At 32.6% G+C, this 20107-nt stretch overlaps 1 protein-coding gene across 1 annotated transcript in view; it reads right to left on the bottom strand.

The window, feature by feature from the left end:
* Positions 1-20107, bottom strand: part of LOC106460567 (protein DGCR14-like) — a 34198-nt gene that overhangs the window by 6804 nt on the left and 7287 nt on the right. Inside the window, exons 2-5 of the mRNA XM_013920283.2 lie at positions 17425-17599; positions 16402-16527; positions 9284-9547; positions 5048-5293 (exon numbers count right to left, since the gene is read on the bottom strand). Coding sequence (XP_013775737.2) covers positions 5048-5293; positions 9284-9547; positions 16402-16527; positions 17425-17599 — 811 coding nt within the window. The remainder of the gene's footprint in view (positions 1-5047; positions 5294-9283; positions 9548-16401; positions 16528-17424; positions 17600-20107) is intronic.

The following is a 20107-nucleotide window of genomic DNA, read 5'->3' as shown; positions in this document are numbered from 1 at the left end:
ATGACAAATGTAATAATAACACACTCAGCTTCTGAAATTCACAAACCTCCAGTTTTTCTGTCTTTTGTTTGGTGTGTGTATGTGTGTCTAAGCTATGTAAAGTATCTATACCAAAGATATTGCCATTGTGGAAAAATGCAAAGTGATAACTCCACTTTATATGAATGGGCCTTTTTTAATAACTTGTCATTTTTTTTACATTGACAATTGTTCTATTATAGATATCAGTTCTTTTTTCACACACGTTGTACACACAGTGCTACCTGAACTATGTATTAAATGCCTCTGGTTTTTGCTGCTACTGTCAAACACTAGATTATCCAATGCTATAATATATTTCATCTGTAGCTGCTATTGCCTGCTTTTTTTGAAGAGGCTAATTTGTGGCCTTATCTTTAAACAAAGCCACATTATGCAACTGGTGAGGTCCAAGTTTAGAAACACATTCTCTGAAAACAACCTAAGGTATAGCCTCGTGCAGGTTCAATCCTACCCTGGGACATTTTTTTTTTTTTTTGTAGGGAATGGTCCTTACTAAGACGTCAATAAATAGTTTAATATAAATTATTTAAATATCACAATAGATGCATTACCTAGTTTATTTTGCTGTTGACAAACAAGTAAAATTTTGTGGAAATGTAGATGTAGTGTAACATAGATATAGTGTTTCAAAAGTCACTGCATTTGTACTGGAAAACAAAGTGGAAAGAGAAGAAAAAGTAGGTTTTTACCTTATATTACCAATTTATTTCTTTTACTGTAGGACAGATACATATTTTGTTTTCACATTTGACCTAAGATAGTTTCAAACTGTATATTAAAAATAGAATGGTTTTTCTTGTTGATGTAATTTAAATGCACCAATATACCAGAAACAGTAAAACTATCTGTGTTGTATGGAGTCATTTGTAGTTCTCCATCAACTTGGTCATTGGAATTACTTTTCCTCTAAATGTGTCTGATGTGTCTCCAATTTTTTAAACATGACAGTTGAAGCCTAATGGCAATCAGCAACAACTATGTTAATTTCTGTCAAAAGTTATAATTTTTCTATACTCATTCAGTGCTGCCCTCTATTTGCACATCCATCAATTCTCATGGTTTACCTGATTCTTGCATGCAAACTATCATGCAACAAAGCTACACCAATAGAAGTACCACATACCCACATGACTCCCTCTATGCTATTCTACCTGACTATTACTTTGAGTTTAGGCAGAAACTTAAGCACCAGTTGACAGTGGGGAGGAAGGGTGAGAAGTTTGAGTGGAAGTAAGTACCTGTTGGAAATACATTTTCAGTAAAGGAGAATCATAACTTCTGACAGGGTACCTTACTTCTGCTCACATACATAGCTAGAATCCCACATTGAACAAGTATAGGAACTAGTGTGAGGGAGAAAATAGTACAGTCTGTCAAAAGCATCCAAAGAATACCCTAATGAGGGAACCCTCTAATAAGAGGATTATATGTGAGAGACCACACCACTTCTGTACCAAGTATATTCTTCACCCAGACATAGAAAAAGTGTGGCAGATCTGGGCAAAAGATTGTGAGAAGCACATCCCAATGGGAGAACACAGGTTGAACAGTGATCTGATCCACAACATATAATAATTTCAATCTCCCTTATGAACAGAATGTGGGTAAATTACGGGATGTGCTCCAAGGTGTAGAGTAGCTAGGGCATGAGGGATCGTACACAGTAAGTCAACTGCATCTCAAACTTGACCATTGGGAACCAACATGTGTGGGGGTAAGACAAGGATCATATCATCAGTAGGTCAACTACAATCCAAAACCCAATTGCCAGGAACCGACATTCATGTGGGGGTAGGAAAGAGGATTATACCTTCTTCACCTCAAGTTCACTTGACCTGAGGGAGAGATCCCATCACTGATCTGTGAACAGGGAACATTTAAGCAGAGTGAAATATCATATATATATACACACACACACACAGATATACGTATATCTGACCTGGAACCTGACCTCTGGACGAACAGAAGCAAGAAAGATGTCCCTGTAATGTGCTATGTCCCACTCAAATCAAACAGACCAGAACCACCCCAAATGCAGTAGCATCCTCAGCATAAGTACATCGAGAGGTAGCACAAGAAGAAGCAGAGCAACCAGCAAGTGCACCCACCATAAACACAACACTGGGGCAGTGCATTCGAGGCAAATTAAGTGAGGGACCAGGGACACCCTGAACACATGTGTGAAGACTTATGTTGATTGGTTCAGCTCTAAATCCAAAACTCAACTGCCTGGAACAGACTTCCATGTGGGGGTAGGATGAGGGACCCCAATCGTAGGAGTGAACTATACTTATGCCAGCACATGACGTGTCAGTATATCATGTCGATTGATTCGGCTCTAAATCCAAAACTCGATTGCTGGGAACTGACATCCATGAGGGGTTAGGATGAGGGCTCCCAATTGCACAATATGTGTGAGGACATGATGTCAATTGGTTCAGCTAAAAATCCAAAACTCAACTACTGGGAACCAACATCCATGCAGGGGTAGGATGAGGGATCCCAGTAATACATGATTGTGAACAATATGTTGATTAGTTCAGCTCTAAATCCAAAACTCAACTGCTTGGAACAGACTTCCATATGGGGGTAGGATGAGGAATCTCATTCATTATGACAGCTCACTCCAAAGTTACAACATCCCCTCAGACAAACCTGTGCAGAGATGAAGTGTTCATTTGGATGACACCACCTACACCAGCAGAACACCACCACCCTACTCTCAACTGAATGGAGTCTTTATTGTGTATATTGTATATCTCTCATTCAGGAGGATACCTCAGCGGTGCCCTGACGAGGAAGAAACAGCTAGGCAAAGCAGATAATAGAACATTTGAGGTGTAGTTCCAATGCTCGACAGAAGAAGTACCTCCAATGTACAAAGGAAATGAGATGTAGGTAAAAGGTAAGGTGCAAGATTGGAGTGAAGACATGAGGAATTGATTATGGGAAGAAGGAGACATAGAAGAAAATGCCAATCGAATCAAAAGTCAAATCCAATTGGTAAGGAAGGAAAAAAGTCATGAATAGAGAAGACATGTAATAAAACTGTGGGAAAGCTAACAAATGGAAAGAAGCCTTGAAGGCAAGATAGCAACCAAGAGTATGTACGGGACATAGAAGAACATCCAAATCCAACCAGGAATAAAGGTGGGAGATGCAAGGAAACGAAAAGGACAAGAAAGAAAAACATTCTACATAAGCCACTGAAGTGTAGATTAAGAAAACTGATCCAAAACAAAAAGAACAGATTAAGCTGAAGCAGCCTATAAAACCAGATCAGTGCTGGCCAGGAAGGAGTAATCAGAGAGACCTGACATGGTATGGCATAGAGGAATGAAATCCCCTGGGGAAGATAACAGATGAGATGAGAAAAATAATAGTATAAGCTGGTCCCAATCCTGTCTGAACACACTGACAACTAGTGTAACTTGGAATTGAGAAGAAAAGCAAACATATCTCACTAAGGAAAGCCACCGGAAATTTTTGAGGATTGAGAAACAACTCCGTGGAATAAAGTGTGTTGTGACAAGAAAGATGGTCCACAATGAGGTTGAAAACACTCAGAACATGACATGCCCAGAGACGTATGTCAAGTATGTAGTCCCAAAAGGGAGATCCAAGGTCCACCGCAAAGCCCATGGAGGGCAAAGCATGCAAGCACTCTCTCTCAAAATAGAGACAAAAAGGCTCAGCATGAACCATAATTTCTGGAGAAGGAGGGGAAAAAAGTACTGGGAAACATGTCTAAAAAGGGCTGAGGTAGGCTTAGCAGACTCTGCAGTAGAGGCCTGGGAAGGCAAGTCATAATCAGGTGGAGGGAAACTGTCAAAATCTATGTCATCCAGAACAAATTCAGCAGTTGGAGGAGAAAGGCAAGCAATATTGGGAGTAGTAAAATGTTGGTTTGTCCCTGACCTCAAGGGTCCCCACAAACTAAATGAATTGTAAGAAGTATAAAAATATACGTAATTACAAAAGTAAAATGGTCATTATATTGTAAAATTAAGTAAGTGTGTATGGATAACAAAATTTTGGAAGGTATTCGTTGATGAAAACAATATATTTAATCTAAATTAAGATTTACTAGTAAGAAGAATTACAGGTAAGCCTAAAATAACAAAGACACATGGTAAGCCAAATCTAACATAGTAGTACAAAGGATATCACTAATCACTAATTTAAAACTCTAACCTTACAATAAGTATTTACAAATCTAACTAAATTTATGTTATTGAACCCAAAAAACTACAAATGATAATATCAATATCAAAAAATATGCAAAATCTATAACAGTATAACAGCTTTTCTGTCAAAAGTTGGCAGAATGTATTCAAAAGTGTGGGCACCAAAACACGAGACCCGACAAAGTTCAACTCGTATAACGTTCAACTTCCCAAGCAATTAAAGTCGACAATTCCTTAGTTGAGTACCACCACCTGCAGCCTGTGTAATTGTGATGGAAGTAAATTATAACACTTTTGAAGTGGAAACAAACTTTGGTGAAAATCAAAAATATGTTAATTATAAAAGTAAGATATAACTTAAAACTGTTAAAGTAGGAAAAAAAAAAAGAGAAAAATATTCCCACTTTGTAGGAAATTTCTAAAAAAACATGAGAAGAGAGCACAAACAAAAAAACATCTTGACGATAGCATTGCCAAACGAGAAGTAATAATTAGGTAGAATAGCATAGAGGGAGTCACGAGTCACGTGGAAGTGTGGTGCTTTTATTGGTGTAGGTTTGTCGCATGATAGTTAAACCATGAGAATCAAGGGGTGCTGGGAGTGAAAGGCTTGTGGCATGCCAAAAATATTTCTTGCAAATAAAAGGCAGTACACTGAATGAGAATAGCTATGTATGTGAGTAGAAGTAAGGTACCTTTTTTTGGAATTGTTTTTTGTGTTTTACACATATTTTCTTTCAGATTTCAGACAACAAAAAAGATGTCATTTTGATTTTTGCATTAAATTACAAAACAAAACTAAAACCTAAATCATTTACCTGGTGCTGGAGAAGGAGTTGCCACAAAACCATAGCCATTCACCTTAGGAGAATCCAAAGGTTGGAGTTCTTTTCCATCAATTCCAACTTTTCCTTCTTTTGTCTTGGCTTGAAGTGAAGCTGCTTCAGCTATTGCTGCTTGGTTGGTTCTTTCATTGAAGGGAGCTTGTTTAAAATGAGTGTTTGTATAGACAACTTCCTGCTGTTTCTCTTGCTGTAGCCTCTCTTCTGCAGTTAGATCAGCTCCTAAACCAAAAAATGTACATTAAATTAAACAGACTACTTCATGAGACTATTAAAGAAAGATGAATATGGAAGGACTCACTGTTGCAAACAATTAGTTTCTAATGTTTGCAATTACAGACACATATCTACAAGACAGAGGGTTGAGTACATTATATTAAAACAATTTTGAATATGCAAATCACCTGAAATATAGTCGTGGTGGAATTGGCATGTACCAAACTATATTTTGACAATGTTAGGAATTTCATAGGTAATGTTATGCTATCCAAAATTTAACAGCCATGGTAAGCAAAGTGCACAATTCTGTAACAGATGACATTCCACAAAAATAGAGGTCAGTGGCAAAAGATTCCCACATGCTCTAGGCAATAGTGTACAACATGATTAAGAAGGATATCCATCTGCAAAAGTAACACAAGTTGCTTACATAACATTTTTTCAATTGTTGCATAGCTCAAGCAGCTGGACAATTAATGTGTGTTCATACTATTTCATATGAAGACAATCTGCTCAAGTCACTGGACACAGTGGTTATAGATTTCTATGTGGTTTGTGGTTGAATTCTTGAAACAGCTGCTGGGAAACCATCATCCTCATACACTAGATGAATTATGGAAAACATGCATGTAAAAGTGGTGTGCCTTGGACATGTCAGAGCCTTTTTCCATGGAAACTATGCTACAGAGCTATTGTTAAGGTGCAAGGTCATCAAACAGGGCAAGACAAGATGTGGCAACATGGACTGTGTCGTCATGGTGAGGCTCTAAAATCATTTTAACATAATATACTCAACATCTGCATACCACTGACAAAACAATTTATTGTACTTCATTTTAATATCAAACATTTTACTGTACAGTACATGACTACCGTACAACTGAACATAAAAAATACTTGTGCTAAGTGATTCAGAAAAATCTACGGTATATTTGATGGAGAGAGGAAAACACATACACTACATACCTAAACATTTTAACAGTGTACGAGTTTTACTGTCATGCTCATCTCTATAGCAATATAGTGTATCCTAGCTAATTTCAATACATCTTTTGTGACTTCTATTTAAGATTCTTTTACACAGTCATCCTGAAAGACGGATATTCAACCCGGTTGGGAAATTTTCATTCCTGTTTTTTTTATATATATATCATAACTTGTAATATTACATAGAACAAAGAAAAGAAACAACGCAGCTATAAAAAAAGACACGTATCACCTGGGCACACACCATGAGGTGGGTAGTCATGAAATATGCCCCGATTTTTGAGGTACTGGAGGAAGTAAGACCCAAATTGCATTGGGGGTACACCGTCTATCCAGTTTAACCTCAGTTTCACAGACCTCACCTTGTTAAAAAAGAAAAATTAAGTAATGAGAAAGAAATAATTGGAACACATCAATGGGAGAGATAGTAAAACTGTCCTTAAAGTTGGCATTCCAGCCCCAAAAATGATGTTTGGACATAAATATCATGATGCTAAGTAAGGTATTACCATACTAAGCACCAACCTAAATTGTTAGTATAGTTCCCATCCATGTTACTATCAAGCTGGTCTTATTTAGGGAATGTAATACATCTGTATTAATACACCTAAACAAGATATCTCATTACTTAAGAAGCCTACACAATTTTCAGTTATTTTGGGTATATCAGTACCATGTGCTCTGCTGTTTGCAGCAGCCAAATGGCCTAATGACATTGCTTCAGCTAGTAGTCACAGTTGGCAAGCATTACTCTATGATACAACAATCATAAACATGACCACATACAATGTATAAAGGAATTAATACAGACAGGTTAACCCTTTAAATACAGTTGTGGCCCTTTCACACATGTTACAACCTTTAGTATATTATTCAAAATTTATTTAAACAACTTTATGATCAATGCATATCAATAAACTTGGAATCAAAATGTAATTTATAATTATTCAAGTTTTTATATTATCTGTTTTAATTTCTTAATTTTGAGAAAACATATTTAAAAAACTAACAATTTTCATTTTTTTTGTTATGCATGACATTTGAGCTCCAAACTTTCCATTCAGATTTTTATAACTTCCATAATAGATTTCTACAGTTTCAAACTTTAGAAACACAAACTATACACAATTATAAGCAAAGAACATAAAATTTGAAACTCCAACTTTATTGATATCAATAAAATTGTCAAATCAACACAAGAAGCTCCTCTTATCTCTCTCTCTCTTTCAAGCTTGATATCTAATGAACTTTACACGGCTAAATGACATACTTATAACCAATAGAAATCTTTTAAAAAATTTCTCCATTACTTTTCCCACTGTAAAGCTGTAGGTATCAGAAATACATGCTTGTGATGGTCATATTCATGTTGATTAAGCACTTGAGGAACTTTTTTAGCCTTTTAAAAATTTACTTAGAAAGACAAATAAATTATAGTAGTTTTGGAATATCCTATTTTATTGACTGATTATTTTTGTGTTTTATAATGAGTATCTGAAAGCATTATTTTTTGGACAACCAAATCTGAAAGACAATTAGGCTTACGATGAGACTGCAAAATCATGTGCTGTGTAAATGTAATAAGGTCTACACCTGGATTGAGGTCCAATTGTAATTTATTGCTTTTGACAGAGACAAAAACTGCTCCTTTCTTTCTTAGAAAGCCAGAATTACAGTACTTAAGTGTGTGATACATATTTTTTGTGTACTAAAATGCCTATTTGAAATGTACACAAATTATTTTGTTGACCCCTATCTGCAAAACTTGTCAAGGCTCAACATAAGGCTTAGAAAACCATGGGTTCCAAATTACACAGTAATGCAAATCAATTTTATAAACTAAGTATCAGAAATCTTTTTTTTAATGTATATTTTTTACCAACTGTTAAACCAAAATAGCTAAAATGTAAGAATAAAGAAACAGTAATAATATATACATATGCATGTGTAATATACATTAATTGAAATGTTACTGTATTTGACATGAAAAATCACCTTTCACTCATACAGAAATATATAGAAAAATCTTTTGTAAAAAATTAGTTTTTTATGCACAACAGAATCTTTACTAAGAGCTTGTCAGATCCTGTGAAGATACATTAGCATTATAGCATGTATAGTTTCACAGGAACAACCTTGGTCCAAAGGACTAACTAAAGTCACTTTCATACTTAAAAGGTCAATAAACCATAAACTGACTAAAAGAGTCAAACTTTCTTGGGATATTGGGCTTGCTAGTTTATTAAATTTTTTGAAATGATAAGTTACAATAATAATTATGCCCATCGTGAGTTAAAAATTAACTCGCTCCACTCTACCAATTGAATACTTAAAACATTTTTTCATTTTTGAAAAATTTCATAAAAATATCTTTCTACTTCCAAATGTACAGAGAGAATAAAAATACTTACTATTCAATCACACCCATCAAGAAATGGTCAACAAACACTAAAACAGTGTTTTTTTCCCTATCAACCATGCCTACACCAAAAATAAAAGACTGAAAGCTAAATTTATTCTTTCACTCAGTTTAAGAGTGAAAGTATCTATCTCAGAATACAGTGAACTAAGTGTGCATTGATATACAGAACCTAGATGGCAAAAATTCAAGATATTAGACACCATCGTGTAAGCTAGATATTATACTTATGAGAAGTCTTCGCCCATAGAATCAAGTAAGGTAAGAGTCAGCAAACCCACCAGGTGGCATATAAAACTTTCTAATTTATATTCTTGTTTGTTTGTAGCTAAACACAAAGCTACACAATGGCTATCTGTTTTGTGCCCACCACAGTTATCGAAACCTAATTTTTAGTGTTGTAAGCCTTCAGAGTTACCACTTAGCCACTGGAGGAGGGGTTTTATTTGTTTTTGTAATTTAAATCAATCATTTTTAAGCTTTTTACTTTGTTTCTCTGGTCCTTAATTTTATTCTAACATAATAAGCAAACAAGTCTGTACATACATCATATGTAAAAAATAAATAACTGTGATTATTTAACTAACCATCAGGAATATACATCAGAGAGTTTCTGTTCTTATATTCCCACGTAGTCACTGCAGATGGTCGACCATTGTCTATGGCTTGTTGCTGAACTGAAGGAAGAGCAAGAGCAGATTCCATCTTGTGGTTTTCTTGTGTTTCATCTTGGTAAAGCCAAGGATACCTCTGTTGATGTCGTCTTGAAGCTTCTTCCATGATCACCTCAAAGGAAGCATTATCTTCACTTGTGTACTTGGAGAGGAACTGATCAAGTGACTGATGTTTCTCTAAGTAGAAATTAGAGATAACACACACACAGTTGATTAAAATGAAACAGCATAATATAGGCTCTCTTATAAGAGCTTAGAAGTTAACTCATAAAAAAAACCACCAAGTGCAAAAAATAGAAAGAAAATAAAACTTTGGTATTAATACCACTTTGCCAGTTGAATACTTAAAATTTTTTTTTCATTTTTGAAAAATTTCATAAAAATATCTTTAGTCATGCACTACTTCTTTCTACTTCCAAATGTACAGAGAGAATAAAAATACTTATTATTCAATCACACCCGTCAAGAAATGGTCAACAAACACTAAAACAGTGTTTTTTTCCCTATCAACCATGCCTACACCATAAATAAAAGACTGAAGGCTAAATATATTCTTTCACTCAGTTTAAGAGTGAAATTATCTATCTCAGAATACAGTGAACTAAGTGTGCATTGATATATAGAACCTAGATGGCAAAAATTCAAGATATTAGACACCATCGTGTAAGCTAGTTATTATACTTACGAGATAAGTCTTCACCCATAAAGCCAATAATAGTGAAGTAATAGAGCTTGTTATGGATACTAACTGAAATAAATATCGCAGATAACTGGCTGGCCACAATTTATTAAACATTTTTCTTAATTAGTCTATTAGATACTTAAAACCACAGATGCGTTATTATGTTACTTCAATTTTTTTGGTATGCCATAACTTGCATTGCAAGGCATTAATGTAGTTATTAGATGTACAATGCTTACCCTAGAAAGAACAAGTTTTCTGTTTGGTTGTTATTAAACATTTCAAAAATATTATTACAATGAAATATATTTACGTTAATAACATAATAAATTATCAACAAAATACTTTGAAGCTGAAGTTCTTAACCTATTTCTTTATTTCCTTACATATGTAAATCTCCACCCCATTATATTTTGTAATTAAATAAATATTTTTTCAAATTTGTGCCACTACTACAAAGATGGTCAGTTACCTGTGGAATAGTTTCTAAAGAAATCAAACGTCATTTAGATGTTTCAGGTACACTCAAGGTGAGAAGTTTTCATGTTAAACTAATCCCCACTTGCAGACAAGGGGAAGCACTAAAATGCCATTTTATGCTCCTGTTTAAAATTCTGACTAGTGTAACCAAGGATACGATTAATAACATCTGCAGGTAAATGTGATGGTTTGTTGCATTTTATCCAGCTCTGGCAAGCAAAGCCAAGTATAAAGCTCAGGTTACAGGTGTTCTTCACATATGCACTATACATATTAAGCCATACCAGTGCAGTAAATAAGTATCCAATATGAAGGACAAATTTCTCTCTGTTTGTGGATAAACAATTTGACCGATCCAGACCAAACTTAGTAGTCCAAAATCAAACCAAATTCATGCTAAACTTTCCCATATACTGAAAAATAAAAATATTTTATAGAATAACCCCTATATTGTTACTGCAGTAGCTACTGTAAATAGTTGAGTTTGAATAAAATTTGCACCACAACAAAATTCTACAAGTCAATGATTGTAAACAAAATATTCAACATTTTTATTTCTTACCCATAATAACCAAAATATACAGTAATAAGATATTCAGCTACAATGCAGAGAATAAAGATATTGCTGCTGTTAAATCTTTCCACTATTTCTGATTCACACCATTTAACTCCACTTTACACTAAGGTTAGAATAAGCACTTAAGCTTGAATTAGAGAAGTATTTCATAATTAAAATATTTTTAGGATATTTTTTACTTTTTGATGTAGAACATAGTTTTCTGTAAAACCAAAACTTGAGATTATTATTAAATTTAATGCATTAAATGTACCAAATTCAGACAGTAGAAATCTTAACCACATCTCTACTGCAAAGTGGGCTGCTTTGAACAAGAAGTGATGCATTGCTCTGCCATTTCTATCAAATTTCCCAACTTGACTTCTACAAATCCTCACTTCCAATCTACTTCTCCTATTTTACAGCAGTTTTCTTGGAAAATGAACATTACTGAAAATCCTCTGAGATTTTGCTCATTTTTTTGCCAATTTCTGCATGTTTTCTGCATTTTCAAGCGAAAAAAGGAAGAGTGCAGTCTCCTTAAAATAATGTGGAAAACTTTTAAAGTAAGACATTTAAAGCGCATTACAAGACCTTCAAAAATAATGCCCATTATGGACTGAGAGTTCACTTTTACTTGTAGACTTTCACCAAGGGCAGTATGCAATTTGCCAGTCAAAAAATTAGTCAAACTGAACATCTACTTAATTTCTTATTGCACTAGGGTGGATAATTTTTTTTATTTAAATACTAATACTAAGGTAAGTTTTCTATTTCATAAAACACAATCTTCCTCAATAGCTCAATTTGCATCACTGACAGAGTCAACCATAAAAAAAATCTATGTTCCTTAATTTAAATTTACCATGTTTTATATTTGATAGCTTAAATAACCACAAAAAAATAAAAAAGATTAACCATGACAGGTTTGAATTACAATTCAGTTAAAATACCTCCTCACAATTTATTACCTTCAGTCTACAAAGCCACTGTTGTTACTTTACTCATCATATTTGTGTTTGACTGTTTGCATATACTTCTTTTCAGTTTTTCAATCAATTAGCTCCAAAACTAAACTACATAAATCCAAACTCACTGTATTAGAGTAGCAGACAAAAAACAAACAAACAATATAATGAAACGTTTCTTTGATAAAAGATATTTACATTTAAAGAATTAAAATCCTTACTGTGTACAATGAATTACTTAATACCTTTCTTTAATGGCTGTCATTCTCAGTCATGCTATTTGTCATGATATAAAAGACTGTATATTGTAGATATTATTAATATATTTATTTTGTGAGTGAATATTTCATGATTGTTCAGTTTTTCATAACAAGAGAATTAAAAGCAATTATTTTAAAGTAAACATTACCAAAGTTTAGTTACGTAACTCGGTAAGAATTCTACGTTGTGTTTATAGTTCACTGATGTTGAGGTTATCGATTGGCACGTGAATTTTACTGATATTGAGGATATAGAGATTTCTAGAAGGCAAGCATAAGACTAAGTGCTGCATATATAAATAGTGTGAGAGACGAGCGGGAACAGCAGATAAGCAGAGCAGATGAGAAAATAAAGTCATGGAAAATAGAAATTTAGCCAAAGAAAAGTTAACTGCTGTAGGAGTGAAAGGCCTAATGGTTAATATGTTACAGTAAAACTAACAGTTTTAAAAGTGATAAATATAGTTTAGTCTGTGAAAGTGAGTTCTAAGGTAACTGAACCAGCCTGAGTGCACTTTGACAAAAGGAACAGACAATATCTGAAGTATGAGGACCAAATGATTATTGGAAGAGTAGTATATGACTGTGATAACTCACACTATAATTGTTAGTGAATTATGTACAGAATATTAGTGCAATATGAATCGAGAAAGGTATTTCGGCTTGTCAACTGAAATTCTAAAGCAATTGAATAGGCCTAAGTGGACATTTAACAAGAATAGAACTATATACAGTGTTTAGGATAGAGCAAAAGATTACAGAGAAGGAAGGTAATATGACAACTGTTTGAGTGTTAAGTTCTCAAGACAACTTCACAGTATATAAGTAGCATGAAAGTGTACAAGGGAGCTGGTTAGCCACATCTTAACCTTATGACAATGATCTAAGTATTTTGTAAGTAGGTTACATAACTCTCGTGAAAGTTCTTTACAAAAACAAAACTGGTGGATGAAATTATTTGAAACTTGACATGAACTTTCCTAAAGGCATGTAGTTTCAGAAAAATAAAATATTTAATTTTTATTTCTTCTACTATTTCAATAAAAAGTTTATCATTTAATGTAGTTATTTACACTCGGACTCTGAATAGTTCACCTGCAGGGTAATTTTTATTTTGAGTATAAGATTACTATTTTACAGTTTTAACGTTTCATTTTCATGATCTCTTGAATCTCCAAAATGAATATCAAAAGTTTTTTAAAGTAAATGTTTATATTTTATTTTCCACTTTCTCTACCATATCACTAACTCTAGTTATTATCCTCAATGTACAGTGCATTGAAATGTTAAAAATTAAGAAATCGAAAAATGTACTTCCCTTCATAGAATAGTCTTAAAATATTTTCTTTGGGTCATATGCATAATTCATGTCTATATCTTTTCATTTAGTTTATTTTTTAATGTTTTATTTTCTTTTCAAATTCTTTGTCTTTTATTATTTATGTAGATACATCAACAGGTACCCACGAGCAATTATACATTTATGACAGGCAGACTCTAGACAGACGCATTTGCCGCAGGCAAAACGGTACTTGCACATGCCTATTTTTATAAGCATTCATAAGAAACTCAACAACAGGTAAAAGTAAAAAAAAATTATTAAACCTTTCAAATATGAATTTTAAAACACAAATAATACATAATTACCTAAAATATAAAAGTAAAGTCTAAATGCAATTTGACTGTCTATCAATCTAACACATGTAAGGTGAGAACAACTTTAGAAAATTGACTAACCTTCTTTTCTACTTCACACAGACAAATTACACACTGAAAACATTACTTGGTCTAGTTCCAACAAATAGCAAGAAATATGCTCTTTCTATTGTTTATAAACATGCCAATTCAACTTAAAACTGTAACTTAGCAACAAAGCTTCTACTTTGGGAGTGGGTGTGGCTTATCTTGACTCTGGAATTTTTACAATGTTTTTTTTTTGTCTGACTAGTTCTTGGAAATACTCAAATCACTTCTAAAGAACTCAACTTTGTACTTTGACCATCTGAAGGAAAGCAGTATATATATATATCTTCACACTTGTTTCTCCTATATGAGCTCTAAAGTTGAGATTGTTAATCATAGTCGTGATACATGCTGAAGTTTTAATTATTGTTTTAGGAGTTTCTTTTGAAATAAAGGAATAAAAACTTATATAATATAAAACTTTGAATTAGAACATACATGATAATAATTTCATTAAAATACAATTATAGTAAAGTGGTTCAATTAAATTTTGAATGTAACTCAGTAACATGCACAGAGAGGGGTTTAAATATGGCATCGTCGTCACAGGGTTAAAATGAATCAGCAGCAAATTTACTGGACAGTTTGGAAACATGAATGGTCTGCCACAGCCACTTCTCTTTCATGTCAACCAAACCATAGGAAGAATGTAATATGTGTAGTATAAATATAAATTAGCCTCAGTGAAGAAAAATAATGTGTGAATTCTGACAGATAATGAACTGAAGACAAAAAGCAAATATATTTTAAGGAAAGATCCAAAATCAAATAAGTCATATGGTATGCAGATGACAGATGAAGAACAAGTTCATGTCATGGTGAAAAAGTACTAGGGGTGCCAGAGTTTGAAAATTTTTTAGCCAGTTAACATTGCTAGCAGAAATGCCACCCTATGGACAGCTGTTTGTGCTAGTAATTACTAATTGTAGTATTCATTCCTAATTTAAAAAAGCTTAGAAAAAGTGAATATTTTCTAAAATATAAAAAAAGTATTTTTCTGGGAAGTACTGCATAGGAAAAGTGTTCAGATTGTGCTGATATAAACTGTAATGTATATATTAAAAGTGGAACCCTTTATAGAAAAAATAACAGTTTATTAAGAACTCCATTTTTTAGTACTATATTTACAAATTACATCAATAAAGATGTAATCAATACCTCACATACAGTCCTAGTGAACGTTGTGTTCTTGTTGTGAGAAGAGTACTTTTATTAAAATTTTGTTCTGTGATAATGAAATGGTTGTTGCACATACCATAGTTATATTTCTAATTGTCTGAATCTTGAATATCCAAAGTGTGAGTTTTTTTTATGGATTTTGTTTGTGGTGCCATTCAATAGTTGGCGCCACATTGTAATCATTATTTGGGTCACATACGTAAACATATACATACATACACCTTATGTCCATTATAGTAAGATTCTTGAAACAATTAACTGGTTTAAGTTGAGAGTCTACAAAGTTTAGGCACTGTTGATGTCGCATTGTGGAGCTGATATATATTACAGGATTAATTAAAACCATATATTTTTATATGTTGAATTTTGATTACTCACTCATGCATTATAAAGTGAATACATTATTAAATCAGTCCTCTATTTCAGAATAAAATACATTCTATTTATGTATTTTCTTATGTGCTATAAATCATCTAAAGTTTCTAAACATTCATATCAGCTGTTTGCCACATGTAATATGACCAAGTATGTGAGCTTTGATTACAACTGAATTTTGATCCATGACATAGGTGGAACTATAAATAAAACTTTGTATCAGATGAAACAAGAAACAATAGGTTTGAGTAGAAGTTAGAGAAATTTTGAACCAGTTAGGGATTTGAACTGTAAAATGGTCATTCACATAATTGTGAAAGTTAAAGGGGAGGGAAAAAATTAATTAATACTCTAATGACAAAAATTTCACCTGAATTAAAAACAACAACAAAAAAACAGATGGCAAATAAAAGACATTCCTGGTAAGCAAAAACTGGATGTTACAGAAATCCTTAAAAAAGTATAAGCAGCTACAGAAGTTGTGAGAAAAAAATGACTTTGTTAAATTATGAGGTAAAGAACAGTTATTGAGAACACATATTTAGTAACTGTAATTATGTTTAGCACCAAACTGATGGCAGACTCTATACAACTAATATGTCTTAAGTAAAATCTACCAACTCATTCTCTTTTTATTATGATTCTCACATTTATAAACAGAGCACTGTTCATCATTTACAACACCAATTTTACTCTTTGTTACTGTAAGTTTACACACTAACTTAGAATGTACTTGTAGTAATCTAATTACTACAAGAAAGGGGTGAAAGCAGTTGACAAAGCCCTACCTTTTTTAGACTTCACTGGTTTATTAACTAGTTCTGTGTCTATGTGGTCAGTCTGTTCACTGGAAGATTTCTGGCCTTCCTTTGATGGAGTTTCTCGAGGAGTCTCAAATGTATTTGGAGAGTTAACTATAGAAGAAAAACAATTTAACTTTTATGCATACCAAACATGTAGTTGTTTTAAATGTCCAATAAAATTATCTCTTCATGGTTCTATTCTCCTTTTCATCAATTTTGCAATGTATCCTAACTACTAAAATTCATGTATTTAACACATCATATAAAGCTTCAATCATTGCACATGTATGAAAATATTGTCATTAGGGCTTAGTTTTTAGAAATCCTTGAAATTCCATACATTTTACCTCATAACCTAAGAACAATAAACCAATTAATTCTATTATATACAAAACAAACACCACGCAACTCCTTATCAATTTAAAAATAAACACATAAACAGATTGTTGTTTAACTGTTAATAAACAACTTTATATTTACAAAATTTCATTCAAAGCTGATAACTAAAAAACTAGTTCATAAAGCATACACAGTTTTTAGATAGTAAAAATAAATAAATCATTAATTTGAAACAGCAGAAAAGAATAAAAAGACTACTGAAATATTTGAAAGATGACTGGATCTTATCCAAATCTTAAAGACAAAACAGAAGCCTCAACTGTTCAATATTTTACTTATGTGTCTAACCAACCACATTAGAGAACAAAAGAAACAAAAAGCCACAGAACCCATATAGCCAAAGAAAGAGCAACAGGGATAAAGTTAAACACAGTCTTTTAACATTATTTCAAAATAAAAAAAAGGAAACTAAACACACACAAGAAAAACTTGTAGGGGAATAATGGCAGAAGCCATGGCATCCCTTCAGGATAGAAAACTCCCTATTTGAAGATTATTCTTACAAAAAAAAAAGGAGTAATTTAGAGTAAATATTAAAATTCATAATAAAACCTTTAGACTATCCCAATAAATCATAACAATGTTTACAAACAACACAATAACACTTACAACCAGCACTTAATGCAGTTCCAGGTCTACTACCTCCAGTGCGAGGACAATATTTTGCCACCAGTTCTCGTAGCTTCACAATATCATTTTTTTCTAATGCTTCCAAGTATTCATTTTGAGCTTTTAACTTATCAAGGTCAGGAAAAAAATCTCGCTGAATTATTTTCTCAAGTTCCTATTAAAAAAAGAACAACACAAAAGTTTTTAAACAAAACAATTTTAAGTAATTCCAAAACTGGTTATGCTTTTAATGGGTTCTAATTTTTTAATTTCTTTATTTTTTGAAGTTTTCAGTGCTGATTGAAGGATGGAAATCCTTTTCAATGAAAATGTCAAACAACTTCAGACAAATATTTTTTATTCTACCCAACATTTTGACTTGTGTCTTTTTCAAGAGTCTATGAACATCTCAGGTCACTAAATTGATTCTAAATTATAGTAACCAAAAAGAATATAAGACTAGAACAGTGTAATAGGATGGTGCAAGAATGCTTGTAAAGTGATTGGAAGACCTGGTTTGAATATCCACATCATACAAGAACCCAATAAAAAACTGAAGGGTATAGTTACTCATTCAGCCTTCAATAACAACAATCAATGCAAATTCAAAAATGTTTTGCTAAGACCGATGACTTAGAAAAGTTCTACACATTTAGGAACACCATTTATGAAATGACATGTACATAGTGTTCAGCTACTAAAGTAGGTGAATCCAGTCCCCCAATACGTGATCATTTGTGCCATTGGGAATCTTGATAACAAAGAAGCCACTGCTGAACATTACATCAACACATATGGAATAATTAACAAAATACCTTATCAGATCAAAATTTTAGAGATTTGTGATAACTTTCTTGACAGGATATTTAAGGAATCTCTTCTGATTCAATCCAAACAATCTTCCATTAACAGATAAAATGTTTGATCCCTATAAAACTGTTATTATTTCATCCAAGATTTATTTATTCTGTAACATTTACTTTTAGTATCAGTAACTGTAACCTGTTCAACAATACTTCTAGCACACTTCACTGTGCACTGTTTTATTATACTGTTGTAGTTTTATATTCTTTTTAAATACTATAATTTAAAATTTGTCATCATTCATCAACCCTTGAAAGAAAAGTGTATGCTGAAACATTGGGCAGAATGAAAAAACATTTATTTGAAGTTGTTTGTCATCTTCATTGAAAATGGTTCTAATCATTTGTGGCAGAAAAAATAAAATTCTAAGTAAGAAAACTTGCTAAACAATGCAAAAGTGAACATTATAATGGAGGAAAATATATGGCAGTATTCTCCAACAAATTCTTTAATGGTGGTTATTTTGGGCACACATCTTAGACAACATTGAAATACAGAAGAGTATTATTTTGGATAAAACTCGGAGAAAAGAATAAAGCCTGTACAGCTCTAACGTAAAAAATTCATGCTCTTTACTTTCAGCATTCCTTATGCTGTTTGTATAAAGGTATGAATGCACAATATTTAAGTCTTTACACTTTCAAAAAAAAAAGTACTATTCAGTAAATAGTATTGAGGCAGTAACCATTTACAAAATGGCATTGTAACATGAGAAACTGGTTGCTTGTTTATTTGCCCTGATCAATTTTCGCCTCTTATATGAAGATGTCAATCTACTGGAAAGGATATGAAGAACTACCAGAGTATCTTTCATGGTAGTTTGAGGCAGTGTATTTCATAGATGAACTATTTCTTTATGTACTCATTCTTTTTCCTTTTTTTTTTCTTATCTGGTGAGTGTATCAGGCTCCATGCAAAATCCTTTATTAGTTCTACAGAGGGTTGAGTATGTTATATCAAAACTATACGGAATAAGCAAAACAGCCAGTGAATGATAAAAACAGCTAAGATAAGCTGTGGTCAAATGAAATACATCAGAACTATATTTTTACATTACTCGGTATTTCATAAGTAGTGTGATGTCACTAAAAATCCATTACTTTTGGAAAGGATATGTAACAACATTTTCCCATGTGGTGTAAGTTACTACATCGTTAAAACAGGCTTAGTATGTGTAAAGGTACTTTAGGCTTAGGTATATTTCAACTTACTGGTAAATCATAAAACAGGATAAATATGTTGTTTTATTAAATAAATAAAATCTAAAAACTAGTTTGTCTCTTGGTATTCTAAGAATTAACTTGTTTACTTGAACTTAGATCAGGTAGGTTACAATATATATCAGGTTTAATAAATTTTATTAACGTTATGCATATTGTCCTAATATTAAGTAATAAATTATTAAGTTCTGTATAATTAAAGATATACTTTATTATTTTAGTGTGAAGACAATGTAGTGATAAAAATAATATAATTGATTCTTAAACATTATGCTTAACAATAAGCTACTGGTATTGAGTATATATTCTCAGGCTGTAAGTATAAATACAATAGTTAAGACTAATTAAGAGTTAATGTAAGAGTTAAACATTCACAGTTTGTTAGGTGTAATGAATGAGTTTTATTTGGGAACTTGGGACTGGCATGTACTTTTAAGAAAACTAGTAAGGAAGATGTGCAATTCTTATGTCAATAGATAAAGAGAAGTGTAGACTGTGGGAAATGGAAGCAGGGTTTCAGGAGGAGCTGAACCTTTTACATGCAAGGGATACATCAGCTAACAATGTTTTTCAGGATGTTAGAAAGAGTACTGTTAGGG

Source organism: Limulus polyphemus, unplaced genomic scaffold (genome assembly GCF_000517525.1).
Source record: "Limulus polyphemus unplaced genomic scaffold, Limulus_polyphemus-2.1.2 Scaffold796, whole genome shotgun sequence".
Lineage (NCBI taxonomy): Eukaryota > Metazoa > Arthropoda > Merostomata > Xiphosura > Limulidae > Limulus > Limulus polyphemus.
Note: the sequence above shows the minus strand (reverse complement) of the source record. Positions and strands in the feature narration are given on the sequence as shown.